Here is a 21,834-nt window from a genome sequence, read left to right on the forward strand (position 1 = left end):
TACCAATTGTGGAAGTCACATGCTATCACACCACGTGTGCCAAACACAACTTCCACGTGTATTTTCCATCTTGACGTTATTATTAAAACACTCCAAAATCAGCACACGACTTACCTCATTCAGATTCCCCTCACCTCACTATCTACACATCACTCGGGAGTTGGGTTTGGCACCCCACCTATGGGGCTTGGCACCCCACTTTATCAAATACGGAATTTAAAATTCCGTATTCTCCCTATTGAATACGGAACTTAAAATTCCGTACTGTATTTAAGCATGCGTGTCACATTTTCAACCACTCATTATATACTAAAACAGATACGGAATTTTATTTTCCGTATTGATACGGAACTTTAAATTCCGTATTTAATAAAGTGGGGTGCAAAGCCTAAGGGGGTGGGGCACCAAACTCATTTCCCACATCACTCCCTAGAAGCTCACGCACAACAAGAACGAGCTTCAAAGATCAACACAACCACCACCGTCATCAATCATCATCATCACCGGAACTGAGGAAGAAAGAAGAACACGCTATTGGATTTCTCAGAATCAATGCCTTGCTCTTCCTTCAGTACTGGCGGCGATAACGGCGGCGATAACAGCGGCAAGAAAAGCGATGGTTCTTCTCTCCGTAATTTCAAGCTGAACGAGTCAACCTTCTTGGCTTCACTCATGCCGAAGAAAGAAATCGCCGCAGATCGATTCATCGACGCTCACCCTACCTACGATGGCCGCGGTGCTCTCATCGCTATCTTCGGTAACTTCCCCTACCCCTTTGACTCCCATTTCTCTGATCATTTTGTTTCTCTTTGAATTGATTTTGACTTATCATGCTTTGTGCTGTGCTTGAATTAATCTACTTATCATGCTTTTTTTGATTGTTTAACTTGATTCCATTGAAGAATTGTATATTTTGCATATGAATAATGGTGTAAAATGAGTTCAGTTGCAATTCTCTGCTACTAAAATGTTTGTTGGGGTTATAAATCTATTGTTTGAATTCTGATGTGTTATACTGTAATTGCAAGTGATTTGTGTTGCGAAGTTGTTCAATGATTCGATATGCATGTTTACAGATTCTGGTGTAGACCCGGCTGCGGATGGATTACAGATTACCTCGGACGGGAAACCGAAAATTCTTGATGTCATTGATTGGTAAAGAAAACTATTTCATTTTGGTCTTTTAGCTGATGCTTCTTTTGGTGTTTTGACTGGTTTTCGAATAAAGATAAGATATCTTACCTTTTCTTTCTTCAGCACCGGGAGCGGAGATGTTGATACCTCAAAGGTGGTGAAGGCTGATGCTGATGGTTGTATTAGTGGGGCATCTGGTTAGTCCTATGGAATATTGCGTAGTCTGTTTGTATGATTACAAATAATTATGGTCAGACATTCTTCAATATATTGTAGCATTTGCTCAAGAGGTATTCGGAAAAAGAAACTACACACTCAGCTTGTGATGATGTAGCTCCTTGTTTGCTGCTGAAGCTAGACAATTATTATTATTCTTGAATTTGCCTAAAAAGAATAAAGTTATGCATTTGATCTAAGTTATATTAAGCTTAGAAAATTGTGAAAGAAAAATTATCAATGATTGTGGGTGAAATACCGACAAGAAGAAGGGAACAAGGAGAAAAAAAAACTATGATTGTTCTTTAAGAATAGTGTTACCCCCTACCTACCTTTTGATTTTGAGAAATTTGTTATTTATTTGTGCTGGGTTCTATGGTTTCATTGACACATGTTTTGTATATGGTGTTAGGGAAGCCAAAGTGAAAAATTTGTCATTCTGTGAAGGTGAACTCATTTCAAAAGTAAATTACAAAATTTTAAACTATATAATATGTATAATTTAAAGGATTTACTTTTTAATAAGTATAATGTGAAGGACTTTGTACAAGCATTTGGAGGCTATGTCGTGTGTATGGTCTAGTGAGGCTTTTCCTTAGTGCTAATCATCAAACTTAAATATGAATGGATCAATGAAGCGACTCTTAGGGGGTTTTCACACTACTCTTGCTTGTGAAATGTTTGCTGAATAATAATCCTGGTATGCTGAGTATGGCAGTCTGAAAATTAAGCGACTATTGGGGTTTTTTTTCACACTTCTCTTAACCTTTGTGCTTGTTTCTTCCTTTTTGTTAGTCAAGGTAAATGAAACATTGAATTACTAATCTCTTGTCCTTGCTTCACCCATTCGTGAACAATATTTAACAGGGGCATCTCTGGTTATCAATACTTCGTGGAAAAATCCTTCTGGTGAATGGCATGTGGGCTATAAATTGGTTTATGAGCTCTTTACAGAAACATTGACTTCTCGTTTGAAGGTAGAATTACAGTTTTATGAAGTATTTTAGTTTCTCTCTAGGCCTCTTACATCTGGTTCATACATCTAATTTGTGTTTTCACCTTCTGAAATGTTCATTTGCAGAAAGAAAGAAAGAAAAAGTGGGATGAGAAAAACCAGGAGGATATTGCAAGGGCTGTTAAACAGCTTAATGATTTTGATAAGGTACATTAGAAAATTTGATTGTTTCTTATTACTTATGCTGGATTGGTAGAATAGAACCTGAAATTACATATAATGTCCTCATAACTCTTGACATTTTGTTTAGCAGGAATCTAATGTTTCAAGGGCAAGCTGTTCATGTGTTTTCTTTTCATTATTGCATTTTCTTATCTAAGTATTTTATCCCATGACCCATTGTGGTTGCATAATTAGTACGGTTTTTGAGAAACAAAAATAAAATTCTCCTTTGATCTCTGATTCCAACCTGCTTATTTGTTTAGTTTTCTTGATATTGTTGCTGGAAATACCCACAACCATAAGTAGTAGCACCTTTTATGCTCTTACGAGCAGAAGTGAAGGAAAAGAAACTAAAAGATTAACTGGAGCTTATGAAAATAAATATAAATTTTACTTTGTGAGGTACACTATTATTTCCTTTTGGATGCTCACTTAACAAGATCAAATCTGTATTTGAATGCTTGTTGAATTTTTTTTCTTAAATTTAATTACCGGATCAAGTTGCAGATGATACTCCTAATTTATATCTTGCTTCTCTAGATATGATTTTCTTTGCTTTTATATCATGTCTTATTCCATATAACTCAAAACATGATGCATTTTCTAGCAACACATCAAGGTGGATGATGCGAAACTTAAAAGGGTTCGTGAAGATCTCCAGAATAGGCTTGATCTTCTGAGAAGGCTTTCTGAGGTTGGTGTTGAGCATGTCACATTTCCCGCCCCCTCCCCCAAGAAACTAGTCCCTCCGTTCCTATTTATAAGACCCTTTGGCCTTTAGACATACTTGGTGTCCCTTTATATAAGATCCCCTACTAGATTTTAGGAATATTTATTGTCTTTTTCTCTATATACCCCTTGTATTTATTCAACTTTTGTAATTCCAATGTTTAGATTACCAGTTATAATTAATTCTTTTTCACACTACCCAATACATTAATTAAGGGTGAAGATAGAAGGTTGTATAAACTTTTTTAAAACCAATACATTAATTAATCTCATTACTTGTTTTCTTAATAAGCGTGATTATCTTAAGCAGGTCTTATACTCCCTCCGTTCCTAAATATAAGACCTAATACAAAAAATTGCGCTTATTAAGAAAACATTAAATGTGTTCAATTAGTGTATTGGTTTTTTAAAAATGCATACATTCCTCCATATTTACCCTTTGTCATTTTCTCTCACTAATTAATGGCAAGTGGTAATCAAAACTTGGGAATTGAAAACATATAATTAATGTGGAGGGTAAAAATGGAAGAGTACAAAACCTTTTGTTAGATTATTGTAACTAGGCCTTATATTTAGGAACTTCAAAATTTTGAAACTAGGTCTTATATTTAGGAACGGAGGGAGTAAATAGGAAAGGGGGAAGTATGTTTTTTCTACCTCTCACTCTTATGTCAAAGACTAACAGAAAGTGACATATTTATATTTGTGTTTGCTTTCTCACCCAAAATTTTATCAATTGAAATTCCTTAGTTCTAAAAGGGAGTGTGTGTTTTAGAGCTATGATGATAAAGGGCCAGCTATAGATGCTGTTGTCTGGCATGACGGAGAGGTCTGGAGAGTTGCTCTTGACACACAAAGTCTTGAGGATGATCCTGATTGTGGGAAGCTTGCCAATTTTGTGCCTTTAACTAATTATAGGTACATTTAGTTTCTGATGCTAATATTAGTATTTATTCTAAATGTCAATCTTAGTTGATATCTTCTGTGCAGAGATGTCTCTTGAAATTAGTAGATTCTTAGTTTTGGCAACAGATATTCAAATCCCAACATGAACAACCTTTTCTTCGCTTGTCGCTGCATACAGACTTTGATTTGGAAACCATGTCCTATTGATTCATAATTATAACTTGTTTCCTTGTGTTATTATTCCTACTTCAATAATAGAAAAATTGCTGCAGTAAAAGTTATATATACAAAGATATACTGTTTGTTCAAAATAAATAAAGGTAAATGTGAAATGAGTTGAATGGAATGGACACTTCAGTGAGTTGTTCATGTATTTTTCTGAAATCTTTCTTTTGAAATGCTTTTGCTCTAACTTTGATGTTATATTCATCAATTTTAATAGTTTTATCATTTTTTTGGTTGTACAATCGTCAAATTTTACAATTTAGATGAAATTATGAAAACCACACTTTTCTATGTATTTGGTTAATCTACTCTGTATAGGAGTATAAATACTTCTCCTATACTCTGGGCTTAGGTTCTATACTGGTTTATTATTACTGAACAAAAAAATAAAATGTTATTATTTCCCAGAAAAGGAGCAACCTAGCAACCTAACAATTAAGCCTGTAGAGCTCAATGATTCCCCACCTTTATCATAGGGTGAGTTCTCAAGTCCAGGTGGCCCAGCTGGCCAAGGAAATGATCCGTAGTCAATCCTATTTCCGATAGGAGCAATTGACAATTAAATATTTATGTTAAATTTGGGATAGGCCTAACTCAACCCAAAACTTAGCTCGTAAGATAAGGATTGCAAAGGCCTTTATAAGCTCTATGCTGGCTTTATCTCTAGTCGATGTAGGATCTCAACACTTCCCCTCACGCCCAGGAGGAGACATCTGGAGCGTGGAGATTATAGGACTTTTTGCTTTTATAGCACTGAAAATCTGTGGGGCAAGGTTGATTGCACTGGGGGGGCTAGGTAAGTTGCACAAGGAATCCTCAGTTCCTTGTGCAATATCGGATCTAGAAAAGTCTCTAATACCATCTTAAATTTGGGCTATGCCTTACCCACCCAAAAGCTAGCTCATTAGTAAGGATTGCCGAAGCCTTTATAAGCTCTATGTTGGCCTTATCTCTAATCGATGTGGGATCTCAACAATTTTCTCGCGCAATAAAAAAGTAAATGACTATAGAATGGATTAATCCGGATATTCCGAACATCTTGGTCCAAGTATGTTGGATATGTCTTCGCTCAATTGATTGGAGAATTCTTAGAGCTCGTGGTGGTTGATTTTGAGATGTTTCTGTCGTAGTTGATTTTAAGATGTTTCTATCGTAGTTGACTTTTCCGTTGAAGGAATTTATTTGGTGTTAATATTGAAGCAATTATCATTTTGTTTTGATTTTAGTATGTAATAAAATCTTAAATGACTTCATTTCCAACTGTGACAACCTATTCTTTCAGGATTGAGAGGAAGCATGGCGTCTTCAGCAAATTAGATGCTTGTACATTTGTTGTTAATGTGTATAATGATGGAAATGTCTTAAGTGTTGTAACAGACTGTTCTCCCCATGCCACCCATGTTGCCGGTATAGCTAGTGCTTTCCACCCGAAGGTAGTTTTATCTGTATAATGCAATTCATATGAGAAACAGTTTAGTGTGTACATTTTGATACATGATATTGTTATTAGGAGCCCTCACTGAATGGAGTTGCACCTGGCGCACAATTAATATCTTGCAAAATTGGCGATTCTCGCTTAGGTTCAATGGAAACTGGAACTGGTTTGACTCGGGCACTGATAGCTGCTGTGGAGGTACTTCAAATATTTTTCTTTTCCTCTTTAGCTGATTACCCTTGCTATTCTAACAATGAAATAAGATTTGTCTTCGATATTTGTATGTATGGCAGATTGAGTTTGTTACTTTGTTTTAGGATTTTATAATGTCTGGTATAAGTAAGAATTTTAGTGATGACATTCTACATTTCTTTTTTCAGCATAAATGCGATCTTATCAACATGAGTTATGGTGAAGCAACATTACTGCCAGACTATGGACGCTTCATTGACCTAGTGAATGAAGTATTTTCTCAGACTTTAATTTTAACTGGGCATTTATATATTTTTCTTTGCCATTTCCTATTCTCTAAGTTACAGATGTGTTGATTAATTTACATCTAGGCGGTGAACAAGCACCGTCTGATATTTGTGAGCAGTGCTGGTAATAGTGGGCCAGGATTGAGCACTGTCGGTGCACCCGGCGGTACAGCTTCGAGTATTATAGGAGTTGGTGCATATGTTTCTCCTGCTATGGCTGCTGGTGCTCATTGTGTTGTTGAACCTCCATCTGAGGGGCTTGAATACACATGGTATATTTGCTTTTCTGAGAACTTTCTAATTGGATGGCCTCCATATCCTTGAAATTTTACATAAATTTTCATTGCATAATTGATTAGATTAACTTTGCAGGTCGAGCCGAGGACCAACAGCTGATGGAGACCTTGGTGTTTGTATAAGTGCTCCTGGTGGTGCTGTTGCTCCTGTTCCTACATGGACTCTTCAACGACGTATGCTGATGAATGGGACATCTATGGCATCACCTTCAGCCTGTGGAGGAATAGCATTGCTCATAAGTGCAATGAAGGTTCATAGATGCGGTTTATTTGAAGCTTATCTTAATTAGTTGGTATTCCTTTGCACTCATATCCATAGTTTTCTGAGTGTATTATCTCTATGCAGGCTGAAGGAATTGCTGTGAGTCCATATAGTGTGAGGAAGGCTCTTGAGAATACGTCAGTTCCCATAGGTGATTTACCTGAGGATAAGCTATCCACTGGACAAGGGCTTATGCAAGTTGACAAGTTAGATAAATTTCCCAATCTTTCATGCAAGATTTAATTTTATTAGATTTGTATTGACTTAAATTATATAATCCATGACAGGGCTTTCGAATATATACAGAAGTGTCAAAATATTCCATGTGTTTGGTATCAAATAAACATCAATCAATCGGGAAAAACAAGTAAGTTTACATTATGCCATTGACATTTCACCTTCCCATCATATATATCCAAAGGGAAAGATATTATCTTTTGTCTTTCTTTTATATTTGTAACTAAAAAAAGTGTTTGTTTAGCATGTTAGTACTACATGAGAGATATACACAGTCCATATGCCTTGTTGTAATAGCTTAAGATTTTGGGATAATTGGTTCATTTCATGATATTGGAGCCTCCATGACCATGTGATCTAGAGTTGAACTCCCATTATTTTAGTAACGTAAAATTAAATTTCAGCATTAGGTGAGGTTGTCTTTTGCGTATTGTCCATGCTTCAATTCAAGCCTGAAAAGCTCTTTCACGAGGGGCATATTGGATTTGAAAATGTTCATAGCCTTCACGTAATAGGTAGTTTGTTTACACACTACATGTAATTGAGTTACTTGAGGAAATAGGTTGCAAAACTTTCTATTATAAATAGTCAAGCTATTTCTTCAATAGGAATGTGCATCCGTATGTTGCTAGTGGGAAAGAACTTTGTCTTGAAAATAAATGAGTCTGATTGATCGTGTATAGAAGCTCTACAATGCATCAGATGACTACCCAATTGTGTCTTTCATAGGCAACTTTACTTTGTGTTTGCAAGATGGATATTCTATGACTTGAACACGTGACCTTGTTGTCACATGGCAACAACTCTAACCGTTGTACGAAGTTTGAAAAACAATAACATTTACATCATGAATGTTTACATGTTACTTGTGTTAGAGGATAAGCTAGATTGTAATAAGATACAACGTTAACTAAGAGCATGCATTTGATAGCAAACTTACATCCATTTGTGTTATTGCTAATGGCAGATCCTTCATCAAGGGGCATCTACCTTAGAGAGCCTAGTGCTTGTCGACAATCGACTGAGGTAAGATCATTCATAAATTTGGTAAAACTTTTTCATATTATAATCTTTTTATCAGATACCAATAAATTTTAGCCAGTCCTTTGTTATTTCAATTTTTTTACTTGTGGTTTCATCGCAGTGGACAGTGCAAGTTAGTCCCAAATTTCATGAAGATGCCAGCAACTTTGAGGAATTGATTCCATTTGAGGAGTGCATTGAGTTACAATCTACTGGAGAGACCATTGTGAAGGTCCCTGACTATCTATTGCTTACTCATAATGGTCGCACCTTCAAGTTAGTATGCTTTTCTTCCCTAATATGTTTTCATTCTTAGCATATATGATGAAAAGATAACATCAAATGTGTTGCTAAATTAGTTTTACCCTTAAATAACTTTTTGGTGATAAGTTGAAGTCACAGCATACTTGATAATTGTTACTTAAGTATTAATGTCCATTATGCATATGGGGATGTTTCCATTAGTCCTATTCTTTTATTTGAAATTCTATTTATGTCACAATCCAAATTGGGGATGGATGACCAGTATAAACAAGACGACAATAGGCTCATCTAAGTCATGCAAGCTCACACTTATGGGTAATTAACAAGTAACACCTGATCTAATGACCACTAATTTGGACATGTACTTGTTTGGCAAGTAAAACATGATATGCAGGTAATTAATTCTCCAAGTGAAACACACATTCTAAATTAAACCATTACAAATCCAATCCAAACCCTGGCGTAGACAGTTAAGAAAGTAGTTTTGAACAACTTAAAATGTAATATCATCATTATAACATCATCCATGAGGGTGAATTCACTAGGCAGTTGTGAAACACCATGAGCATATTTATTTCCACCGTGTTTCTGTTGAATGATGTTAATTTTGTAGTTTTGTTTTCTTAATGACTTATGATTTGTTTTCTTCCGCTTTCAGTGTAGTTGTAGATCCTTCCAATCTATGTGATGGTCTTCATTATTATGAGGTCTATGGTATTGACTGCAAAGCTCCATGGCGTGGTCCTCTTTTCAGAATTCCAATTACCATAACAAAGGCCAAGGCTGTAACTAACCAGCCTCCACAAGTTTCATTTTCAAATATGTTATTTCAACCAGGTGTGCTTCCATTAAGTTAATCTCCATGCTTCTTTCTGCTGCTTTTGTACTAAGGTTACAGTCTGGGATCTCCCAATAGGCTATGTTTGGAAAAATAGCTTATAAACTAGCTGATAGTTGGAAAGCTAAATTTGAGCTTAAAGATTTTAAGGTAGATAATTAAATTTGGAGTGTTCAGTAAAATATAGGTTGTCAATCGTGTATGATAGCAGAGCTATACGCCACGTTGCAGCCAGGTTACTTTGAGATATATTTTTTACTCCTGCCTAGCCCTATGTTTTCTGGCCAAGTCTGAGGTTCTGTTTGTTTTTACCTAGTGCTTTCACTTTTTTCCAACTTTGAAGCAAACACTGTTTACCAGAAATCATAGAAGCCCCAAATTCTGAAGTCCTAACAACAAGAATATGGATAAAAGTAAATGAAAAGTGTTGAAGATGACACCGTGATTTTTATCCTGGTTCACTCTCCAACTGGGCTACATCCAGGTCCCAACGTGGAATGAGATTCGTGGTAATCGATTTCCATTAGTTGTTTTCTCTCTGCAGTATTCCAATACCCAGATCTAAGTATGAACTTTCCTAATGAGGATCTAAGCTATAAAGCAATAAAAGTCTAAAACTATTATAAGTCTTCAACTTTATGCTTGAGATCTTCATTCCTTTTATTTTTTTGTTGGTGTTGTTGCTATCATCAAAACCTTACCAAAGTTCAAGGAGTAGACACTTCACATTTCTCAGGGGTCTTTTCTTTCCCCTAATGTTGGAAATTGCAGAATTTTCAAATATTTATCGTATTGCATTTACAATTCTGGTCTAGTTTCTGGTATTTAGTCCAAAAATCATTGTTTACTCTTGTGTGTGTGTGTGTGTGAGAGAGAGAGAGAGAGAGAGTTATTTAGTCAGGCTACTGATATACATGTATTTCATTAGGGTGAGTATAAATATATCACAAGTGTCCAACACGCCCACTCCATATACTAATCCTAACCCAAATAGGAAAGTGCATATTTTATTCATAGTCTAATACTTTAAGATATTTGCTTTATGTTTCTTGCTTCAATAGGCCATATAGAAAGGAGATACATAGAAGTGCCACATGGTGCGTCTTGGGCTGAAGCAACAATGAAAACATCAGGATTTGACACAGCTCGAAGATTTTATTTGGACGCTGTTCAGGTGCATTATACGAAGCAGTGATACTTGCATTATCTTTATCCAATCCCAATACTATTGGATACTTAACTGTTTCTCCCCCCTTCTCTCTCTTTTAAATTGTCTAATTCTAATACAGTTGTGGCACTTTAGGATGCATCTGATTAGGTTTCAGTACGGCTTAAAACCTTCTATTTGAACACGTAACTTTTCAATTCCTTTGCACGGGAATCGTGACTCTTTTGATCCTTATTCTTAGCCTAAGTGTCAGTATCAACATAACATTTTTTGCTTGTTTTTTTTTCCTATGTCCATTTCGAAACGTGACTTTTTTTTTCATCTGCAAGTTACATATTTGTGGCATTAAAAGTTAGCTGCATATTTTCTAAATCCGACTGAAGCCATATTCTATTTTTGTAAGCTATGTTAAAAAGTATGTTCTTGGTTTCTTATGTTCTGTGATCATTTTTAATGCACATCTATATACTTAGATATATCGGGTCTTATATTTTTAAAGAACCAACTGTCTTCCTCATATTTGTATTGTATCTAGTACTCGTGTCCTAATTATTTGCCATTGGTTATAACGTGAAGCTTGAAATGCCAGATCAGGGTGGTCCTTTTTGACATGTTTTTTTATGTCCAGATGTGCCCATTGCAAAGACCTTTGAAATGGGAGAGTGTTGCAACGTTTCCTTCCCCTGCTTCCAAAAGCTTTGCCTTTAGGGTAGTAAGTGGTCAGACATTGGAATTAGTCATTGCTCAGTTTTGGTCAAGCGGCATAGGAAGTCATGATACTGCCAGTGTGGATTTTGAGGTAACAGAATTCGTATTTTTAAGATGAATTTGTTTTCACTTACTGTATTTGGAATTGGATATAATAAATTGAAAAACCTTCCTATAACTTTTAGTAGTTGGTCTGAATGATGTATTGTAATTCCTATATATCATCTTGGCTTGCATGTAAAAGGGTTGATAATTTGTCAATTAACTCTTCAGGGAACTTAAATTACAAGCGTTGAAATGATTGAACAGTAAAGGTCATAAACAAATGTTTTTGTCCTTCCTCATGGTATTCTATGGTTTTCCTTTGATACGGTTGCAGCCTCTGAAGAAAGCATTGATCGAATTTTCTTCTAGAATGGATTTATTTTCGATATTTTTTCATGTATGATCTCTTTTAAAAAGTAAGGATCTGGTGTATTATTTCATTCCTCATTGTAGATACAAACCTTGCTGTTGATTTAAAATTTCAGGTTGCGTTTCATGGGATAAAAGTCAACCAAGAAGTCATACTTGATGGTAGTGAGGCGCCAGTCAGACTTGATGCTGAAACACTACTGGGGTCTGAGGAACTTGTGCCTGTGGCTATTCTAAACAAGGTTATCTTTTTAAAGCATACTTTCACTTTCTTTTTCTGATAATCTTTTATGCTGGTGATGTTGGGTACCAATGAGGTTACCCTGTTCTATTAATGTACATTGAACTTGCAGATTAAGGTCCCATATCGACCAATAGATTCTAAGATTAGTGCACTTTCAACAGATCGTGACAAGCTGCCCTCTGGAAAGCAGATACTAGCACTGACTTTGACGTGAGTTATAAATTTCGTTTTCTTTATCATTTGTCTGAAGATCATTAGAAGCCCCTTTCTAAGTATTCTGCTTTTGCAGGTACAAGATTAAATTGGAAGATGGAGCAAAAGTGAAACCTCAAATACCATTACTAAATAACCGGATATATGACACTAAATTTGAGTCTCAGTTCTTTATGATTTCTGACTCAAATAAGGTAAACAAATATTTAATTTCCTTTTTCTTTTGAAAATGAATGGAATAATTTTCATTTAGATGCTTTTTCGTCAATCAAATGAATATTAAATTGCATGTAACTTGTGCTCATATTTAGACATGATTTTATATTGCTTATTATGACAAATTTCCATTAGGCTATTGTGATGCCCTAGTTGACAAGGACCGCTGGTTGTGAGATATATAACCTTTTGGTGATGGTATATGTGAATCTATGATAGTGTGCCCAGCATTATTCTTTATAGCATGATGACACTGTTTCTTCGTTGGATTCCAACATTTTTTGTATTATGGTAGCTCTTTGTTTGCTTTGTATATTTATCTTTCTCTGGCATTTTCACTGTTCTGATTATAGCGCGTATATTCATGTGGAGATGTCTATCCAAGCTCTTCTAATCTTCCCAAAGGAGAATATAATTTACAGCTATACTTGAGGTACTTAACTCTTTCTGAGCATATGTTCTGGATGATTGCACATAGTGGAGCTTGCTGAAGACCTGATGATACTTATTAACTTGCTATGAATTTTGTATGTTTGGAAATATATTTTGAATTCAATGGTAGTGGTTGAACAATAGTGAGCTAGTATTGTTTAGAGGACTAGGAAGCTTGATTTAACTGTAAATAATTGCAATAAGAAAGCTAGCATTTGTATTGCAATTTGCAAGTTGAATATTTCTAGTTTTATGAAAGGATTACACATAAAGTTCCATTCTATTCCTTTACATTCATGATAATTTATTTGTTTCATCGCAAGTTGAATATTTCTAGTTTTATGAAAGGTTTATACATCAAGTTCCATTCTACTTATTCCTCTACATTCATAAAAATTTATTTGTTTCAGGCATGACAATGTGCAGATTTTGGAAAAGATGAGGCATTTGGTGTTATTCATTGAGCGGAATTTGGAAGAGAAGGTACTTTATTGTATCAATTATGTTTTTCACAAGTGGTTAATTGCTGCTGAAGTCTGTAAGTGCTTTTATACTATCACTGAAGGTGTTTGAATTAGCATTATAGGAGTTAACAACTCTTGATGAAGTTGGGGTTCACCGACTCACCATTAGTCATGTCAAGGAGAGAGTATATTGAAAATATTAGTTAGTGTTTTTCACTCTTCTATTATAATTAGTGTCTGTTGTCTTCATATGTCTAGCAAAACTTGTAGAGAGTAAAGTTGTGTATAAATTAGTAAAGATTAGATTATATAAATTATTTCTCTTTATTTATAGATTTATTATAGGTGCTTGCTGTGTACCTTGAGTCACCTTGAGTCAATTCAAGGCGTGGTACCCAAAATGAGTTAAATTAGTAGTAAAAATTAATATATCCGTTAAAAATTTAATTTTATTATATTATAGTAATGTAATATTCCATTGTTAGAGATGTGAAATTTGTTTTGTTGTGTTGTTTAACCTTTGTTCTTCCGTCAAATATGGACATTTGACGCGCATCGCCACCACCATCGTTCGTCTTCACTACTCGTCTATTTTTCATTAAAAAATAAATTTTATGGAATGAAATTAATTGAAAAGTAAAATAAAATTTGAAAATGTAAGATTTATGTTGAACAACATAGTAATAATCCATTAAATAACATGATGTGGGTATCACACCCAAAAACAATTATGGGTACCACAGAATTTACCTTTACTATATTATTTATGTTTTTTTGTTTCCAGGATGTTATTCGGTTAAGCTTTTTCTCTCAACCTGATGGCCCACTGATGGGAAATGGTTCCTTCAAGTCCTCAATGTTATTTCCAGGGTATGTGAGCAGGCTTCTAGTCCCAATTCTTTTATGTTTTAAATGTCTTGTGATGTGGTGTTGACTTTTTCTTATTGGTAGAATTAAAGAAGGACTATATCTTGGTCCACCACCAAAAGAAAAGCTTCCCAAGGTACATTGTTCTCCGTTGTTACTTGTTGACCTTTTATATATTGCCACTGATAGTACATAACGGCGTTTATAATATTTCTGCAGAATTCTCCACTAGGATCTGTTTTGGTAGGGGCAATTTCATATGGGAAACTATCACTTGCTGATCAAGGGGAGAGTAAAAATCCAGAAAAGCACCCTGCAGCGTGTTCGATTACTTATATAGTTCCCCCAAATAAGGTTACTCTTCCTTATAAGTTACCTATGTCCCTTTGTATGCTTTATAATTTGCAAATCCCACACACGTAAGTGACTGGTTTGAACAATCACCAAGCTGTGCTGTAGTTGAATCTTAATATCTAATAAGATTCTCATTCTGTTGCAAGGTCGATGAGGACAAGGGAAAAGGTTCTTCCTTATCTTCCAAGAAGGCTGTGTCTGACCGTATAAAAGAAGAGGTATGCAAATCCTACTTCAGAAAGAGAGCTCCCTTTTTTTCTTTTTTATCGTAGTGTCTATTTCACTAATGAAATTCATATACTTTTTTTTATAAAGATATGCATTGTCAAACAAATGATCGTAAATACATTGTGTATTTTAATTTTTCCTCGATTCGTTCATCAGGTAAGGGATGCAAAAATAAAAGTTCTGGGAAGCCTAAAACAAGAAACTGATGAAGAGCGTGTGGAGTGGAAAGAGCTATCTGCCTTGCTTAAAGTTAGTAAAGAAAACTTAATCTGAATTTGGAGATTTGTGATTGTCTTCCCCTTCACTTATTTGTTTAGTCTTTTAAATTTCATGTAATACCTATTTTTTTATTTTGCTATATATTTTCCGATAATTGTAATGAGATGGCTATTATCTGTATTATAAATTAAATAGGACATAATATGTTATCTTTCCTTGCAGTCAGAATATCCAAAGCACACTCCATTGCTTGCAAAGATTTTGGAAGGTTTAGTTTCTAGGAGTAATATCAAAGACAAAATTCAACACGATGAAGAGGTAGATTTTGTTGGTAGCAAATAATTAATATGGATTGTTACTTGCTTCATCCTCATCTTTCTCTGATTTTCCTTTCGTTCGAGCTTCCACCATATTTGATTTTATACTTCTAAAATTTGAATGTTTTAAAGCTGGTCTCTGGAGTTTTGGGGTTTCATTATTTTATTGGATTATACCTCCTTCTCTCTCTCATCATGAATATGTTGAAATCATGTATTCAATAGTTTCCTATTATAGATGCAACCTTGCTTATGGAATATTAAAAAACTACAAACTAATTTAGAAATAATTTGGTAGTATAATCTTCATGCTGTGAACTTTTGATCTAACTATGGTTCTGCCTCGTTCTAGGCATTATATTGCTGAAATTAGGGATAAACCCCATCTTACAGATATTAGAATCACAGGTTCCTCATTCCCTGACTCACAAAACAAGCAAACAAAAACAAATATAGAAGAACTTTGAGGATAGCTTCATCCCTGCCTGTTGGGATGTATCAACGGGACAAAGTAAGGACAAGCTTTTGCTTATAAACTTGTCCATTAGTTAGGTTAGTAGTTTGTTAGAAGGGAGTAAGTTAGTTAGAAAGGGGACTAGAAGGGACTGATTAGATACACAGGGGGAAATCAGATAAGTGAGGATTCTTGAGAGCGAAAGGAAGATCCTCTTTGAAGGGGCCTTGGGGAGGATTATTCTTGTTAGAAATATAATATAAAAACCATTCTCATGTCTTCACCCAACAACTTAAGCTGTTAGGATAGTTGGTCTATGACTTGGTATTAGTCTCTGGCCAATGTTGAAGAGGTTGATCCTTGTTTCTGCTATTATTGTAATAAAAAGTTGAACTTTAGAACAAAGTTGGTGGGTTTGAGCATGTTCTCGTTTCTCTTAGAATTAGGGTTAGGCCTAACTCTACCCCAAAAGCTAGCTCAGTGTTGAGGATACCCATTATGAAGACTATTTTAGCCTTATCTCTAGTCAATGTGGAATCTTTAACACACCCTCACGCTGAGGATTGTACATCTGGAGCATGGAATTTGCGGGTAGCCCTATAATAGGTCGTCTCCAATAAACAGATCTAGGTTATACTAATACCGTATTAGAATTCAGGATAGGTCTAACTCTACCCCAAAAGCTAGCTCAGGGTTGAGAGTTTCTCTACCCATTATAAGGACTATTTTGACCATATCTCGAGTCAATGTGACACCTTAACAACTGCAAGCCCAATGAGCTCTTCAAGAGGTCCTAGAATTAGTTATAATATGCAACAAGCTTGGTGTATACAAACTTACATGCTCCATTTTGAAGGGGAGTGTTAGAAATAATGTAAATAGAGTTAATAGTCAGTAATTAGGGTAATTGTAAATTATGTATTCACATATCTTAGTGTATATATTATCCTCCGTTGTGTAACTCAAACCCAGATTCATTATTTGTGCTGGTGGGTGTATAACTAAGGATATCATGATTACATTTTGCAGGTGATCGATGCAGCCAATGATGTGATTGACAGTATTGACTGCGAAGAGTTAGCCAAATTCTTTGCACTAAAAAATGATCCAGAAGATGAGGAAGCAGAGGTGCTCAATCTCGTTCCAATACTTCTAGCTATTCTCATAACCCAGTTTTGAAATGGTTACTAGGCAAAAGATGCAGAAATTTAGTATGTTACTATATGCATATAGTATGTTATTAGTACAGCATGGTACAGTAAATTAGGAGAGACATTACAAGGCCTAAGTGAGTCATAGAACTGGATCAGAATATGGAGAAAGAAACTAAATTTTTTTTAGTAATCCCTGCTTTTCACCTACTCCAGTGTGGAGAAGAGAGCCAGTTCAGTGTAAATTACAGAGGAAGTAGAAAATGAAACAGAATTGTTACACCTAGCTTTCGAGAGGCCAGTCCTCTCCCAAAAATTTAATACAACTGAATGATTGCCCCTTTCTACACTAACAGTCTATTTATAAGCAAGTAACTGACTGCCTAACTGCTAACAGACTAAGGCCCAATAAAGTGGCGCACTGAAATAGTCAGTTAAACTAACTAATTTGGGATTTAATTCCCTACAGCCTTTCTATTTCTCCTATGATAGGCCTTGGTGATCAGAGGTCTAAAGTCTATCAGTGAGGTAACTATAGCCCTAGCAATTGGAGACAAGTAACAGCTAATCAGTCTGTGCTGACACTAATTTAGCTTCCAGCTACTAATTTATGATGTGCTGACACTAACAATTAACATGTGCTGAATCTAATGGTTACCGTTGAGGTCAATCAACCTCTATATGTCAAATTTGAGTCCTCAGTCCTCACCTCTTGAGAGTGAGGACTCTCTTAATCAACTCTCCTCAATGAGTCATTTGGCTTCTCCTGCACTTTCACCATTTTATTTCATTCCTCTCAAGTTTCTTGCTTAAATTTTGTCGATTCCAATAGTTCCATTTATTAGTGTCAAAATTTCTGTAACTATAAATTTAGACTTCAGAGATTGAATTTTGAGACACTATCAAATTAATAGACATGAGTGGTGGTGTATCTAAATTCACATGATTTCTTCCATTTCCATAATTTCAAAAGTTATCGCTTTAATCAACTCATATAGTGAAATGCAGTTCTACCCTTGAAAATGACTATTTTTCTTAAAATACTCTCTTCCTTCTTAATATATGTTGTTTGACCATTGGTTGACACTTTTCTGTTTTTTTTTTTTGCTTTTATTTTCTTCAAAATTTCAATAACTAGTTATTTAAAGTTCTCATGTTTAAGTTAAAAATATTTTATTTCTGTTAGCTCTCTCATAATAATTACATTTTAATTTTCCTTTTTATATAACCATTGATACTCTCAAATTAATTTCTTTCATATTTCTATGTTACTCTAAAATTTCCTCTTTTTCCTAAATCTCTTTATGCGCTCGCTTCGTTGAATAATTATGCTTATCTTCTTTGTAATTTTAAATTTATCAAAAGTTTCACAATATTTATGCAATGCATAAGCATGCAAGACTGGTAAGAGCAAAGATTTGTTGTTATTGTTTTTTTTTTTGAAAGATAAACATCTTATTGAATTCTATGAAGAGACATGAGAACAACCTTCTTAGGAAATAGGTGAAAAAGAAAATACCCACCCAAAATACATCTTTAGAAGTCATGGATCTCTAGATTCCACCTATGCAGTACATTAACAGCTAGCAAAAATCAGTACCCTCTTACAAGTAGAAGCCCAAACAAAATTGAAGACAAAAAACAAAAAAGACACCTTTAGGTGGGTATTTTTTTTGTTGTTATTGTTTAATGAAACTAGAAGCATGAATACACATCTCAGACTATCACAATTATATAATCTGTTATCTATTTGTGTATTAAGCAGCATGCATCATAATCAAACTTTATTGTACACCTCTTCTCTATTTGGAAATTTCCATCTTTCTTTCTATATTTCAAATTAGGTGCCAGTCGATAAAGCACCATAAACTGCAGGCTAAATTTGAGGACCCATTTAAATTTTTGTGAAACTGTAGGGATTTTAACTACGCAGTTTTAATATATATGGGGACCTAAGTTCTCAATCACTAGAGCGACTTAATTGAAAATTCTCAACTAGTTAGGACCCAGTCCTGTAGATTAATTTAGCCTTCAATTAACTTAGTCTAGAAATTATGGAGTTGATAATAGTGTAAACTTTTGCCCTGATGGTATCTCACATTTTCTTCACAAAGTTTATCATAAAAGTTAATTCTTTGTTTATAAATGAATGGTGCACTACTTTCACAATGCACAGTGGTACTTGAGAATTGAGAATAAATTTCAACGGATATCCTTATGAATTGCTCTATTTATTTGTACTTAGCATACTGATTTTGTGTGTTTCCTTTCTTAAGGAATTGTTAGTTTGATTTCTGTTTTAATGTTCTGTTCTTTCTTTCCAATTTACCAAAAAAAGCATACTGATTTTTTTATCATACATGAAAAAACAAATCCAACATTTATTTACATTAGTAAAAATGAACTATTGGACCATTTTCTAGAATACTAATGTTTCCAATGCTTAATTTCTATCTCACTGTAGAATATCAAGAAAAAGTTTGAGTCAGCTCGAGACCAGTTAGCAGAGGCACTTTACCAGAAGGGGCTTGCGCTGGCAGAGATCGAGTCTTTAAAGGTTAGAGCTTCTATTCTTTTTTTCTCTTCAGCTATCATAATATGAAAACATGCTAAGCAATGTGAAGAACCTGGCAGATGATATTTCAGAAGTCAGTTTCATTTGTCATGTTAGGTTGATAGAGAACTTCGATCCAAAGTAGCTGTTTAAAGCAGTAGTGCTTGGTCTTGTAAAAATATTCAAAATATCTTGAAGAATAGGATATCCTTGCAAACTAAGATCAAAATTGAATTATTCTTCTCATGTGCAAACCACGCCTATTATGTATATATAATTTCTTGTAAATCAGCAGTTGTCGTCGGCATGATATTACCAATATTGTTGCCCACAAGTACTATATACTATAGCTATTGCTATTGAAGTCAACAGCTTTTCACATTCAGGCTCCTATGGTTATTTTGAACTTACTCATGCATTATACTTCGTGAGAAAATGTCAAAGGAGTCCGTAGTTATTTTTCCATTATGATAATTGTAACATATAGTTATTTTTTCTATCGAATAAAAGTTGGCAGACTTGACTTGGTGTATATTGTCAAAGGACGTAGATAAGTTCTTGGCTTTGGAGGCGGGGACAGGAGGTGCAAGAAAAGATGTGGACAATGAGCAATCTACAGATGATGGCAGCCATCCAGATTCGTTCGAAGAGAATTTTCAAGAACTGAGGAAATGGGTTGATGTAAAGTCACCTAAATATGGAATCCTCTTAGTAACACGCGAGAGGCGTTCTCAAAGGCTTGGGACAGCGTTAAAGGTATTTTCTTTTGCAAGTCATTGCATTGGTTGCTGCATGGATGATAATTGACCAATTTATTAATTACTAACAGTATCATATGACATGCTGGTGTCTATTCAAGTTCAAAGACCGAAAGTTCTCGTTGCTCCTTAATAAGAGATTATTTTTGGATAGTTAAATATTATCTTTGTGGTAAAAACTGACCAAAACATTGAACAACATTTATTCATAGTTTAATGGTCGAAAAGGAGGAATTAATTGTGTTTTCAATTTTTTTATAATATAAATAAGAAACATAATGAAAATATAATTTTTGTTCATAACAGGTAATATGATTGTATTCAAAGTTTAGTCGATGTAACATTCAAAAGTTGTAACATTATGAATTACATCATGACAATATTTCAAATAAGCACCTGGTTTACACCTGAGTGGTCGGTTTTTCAGTTGAATGCGCCGGTATGATCCAGTCCAGTTTCGTGATTGATAGATAAAGTTGTGTTTATGTGGAAGCTTACTTTATGCTTTTAATGATGATATGTGATGAGGGAAGGGGCATTGATTAGATAAATTACTATGATTCAGGTACTGTGTGACATAATTCAAGATGATGCAGAGCCTGCCAAGAAGAAATTCTATGAACTAAAGCTCTCTTTGCTTGATGAGATTGGATGGACACATTTAGCAACTTATGAGAGACAATGGATGCTTGTGCGTTTCCCTCCAAGCTTGCCCCTTTTCTAGGGCCCACTGTTAGGAAGTATGTGGGTAGCACTGCTATGACTCGGTGCCATTTCCTTTTTCCTCAACATTCTGTTACTGTGAGGACATTTGTAACATTAGATCATGAAGTATGATTATGATCCATCTTGTCTATTTGAGCACATGGGAATTTTGCCATTCAGGTGTATTGCTAATACTTCAGTGTGGCTGCCAGCCTGCCACATCAAGGGGTCACAAATTCCCCTTTAGATTAATGTGGTAATTACAGAATAAAGTTTTCACTTGTCTCTTCTGATAGTTGTTCCTATTCTTTATAATTGAGTCTCTCTTCTTTAGGGTGATTGTGAGCTGTTAAATGAGTTTACTTTGGTCGTCTCTCATGTGTTGAGACCAATGATGATAACCTTAGATTATAGAAGAAAAACAAGTGGAGATGTACTTAAAATCAGAAACAGAAACTACTGGATCTGGATTGCTATTTGGTTCCACAGATCAGAACTGATGCTAAAACAGGGAAAAATAACCAGTATGGAAATTCCTTTAAGACTTGAGTGTTCTTCAGCCCCTTTGAGAAAAAACATGTTTCTTTCACATCTAAGGAGCATATTGAGGTTTAGGGCCCGTTTGATGGTTAGAATATAATTCGAGAAAAGTTGAATAATGGCACGACAAGAGCGAGATAAGCTCTAAATTAATAATTTTAAAAAATGAGTGAGCGTATTATTTTTGCGAAAAAATGTATGAAACTACCTGAGCTTTATATCTTTTGCAAAGAAACACCATTAACTATAATTTCATCTTATTCGATTCTTAAATTCTAAATTTCATTATTATAGAACATTGTGCTAACCTTAGTTAATCCAACATTGGCTAATAGTCCTTACCATTAATCCTTTTTATGTTTCAAATAATTTATCAACTTAAAAAAAGGTGACATAACCTTTTCAAATGTTCAAATAAAAATTAAAAAATAAAACGTTATAATCTTCCTAATTGTTAGAAAAAAGTTGATATTTTTTAAAAATATATTATAAGATCAAAATTTTAAACAACGTTTTCTTCTTTTAGTTTCCTGTTTCTTTTTTATTTTTATTTAAACATTTGAAAATTTTATTTGATTTTTGAATTAGAAAATGATAATAAATGATT

At 34.6% G+C, this 21,834-nt stretch overlaps 1 protein-coding gene across 2 annotated transcripts; it reads left to right on the top strand.

Annotated features, from left to right (window-relative positions):
* Positions 1 to 389: 389 nt before the first annotated feature.
* On the top strand, positions 390 to 20,977 carry LOC130738252 (tripeptidyl-peptidase 2-like). 2 transcript variants are annotated; one of them, XM_057590196.1, is made up of 34 exons: positions 390 to 757; positions 1,077 to 1,155; positions 1,258 to 1,331; positions 2,218 to 2,327; positions 2,432 to 2,512; positions 3,135 to 3,221; positions 4,032 to 4,174; positions 5,670 to 5,820; positions 5,898 to 6,020; positions 6,203 to 6,286; positions 6,386 to 6,573; positions 6,674 to 6,848; positions 6,944 to 7,065; positions 7,147 to 7,226; positions 8,064 to 8,122; positions 8,241 to 8,395; positions 9,042 to 9,220; positions 10,283 to 10,395; positions 11,018 to 11,188; positions 11,628 to 11,753; positions 11,865 to 11,965; positions 12,045 to 12,162; positions 12,538 to 12,617; positions 13,027 to 13,099; positions 13,865 to 13,950; positions 14,032 to 14,083; positions 14,167 to 14,301; positions 14,448 to 14,519; positions 14,686 to 14,778; positions 14,971 to 15,066; positions 16,549 to 16,647; positions 19,135 to 19,227; positions 19,735 to 19,980; positions 20,548 to 20,977. In XM_057590196.1, exons 1-34 carry the CDS (start codon positions 553 to 555, stop codon positions 20,704 to 20,706), a joined length of 4,008 nt encoding a protein of 1,335 aa, XP_057446179.1. In that variant the 5' UTR covers positions 390 to 552; the 3' UTR covers positions 20,707 to 20,977. The 2 variants fall into 2 exon arrangements, with proteins under 2 accessions (XP_057446179.1, XP_057446180.1); XM_057590197.1 differs by having other exon boundaries at positions 391 to 757; positions 19,768 to 19,980.
* Positions 20,978 to 21,834: the final 857 nt, after the last annotated feature.

Source organism: Lotus japonicus, chromosome 2 (assembly GCF_012489685.1).
Source record: "Lotus japonicus ecotype B-129 chromosome 2, LjGifu_v1.2".
Taxonomy (NCBI): Eukaryota; Viridiplantae; Streptophyta; class Magnoliopsida; order Fabales; family Fabaceae; genus Lotus; species Lotus japonicus.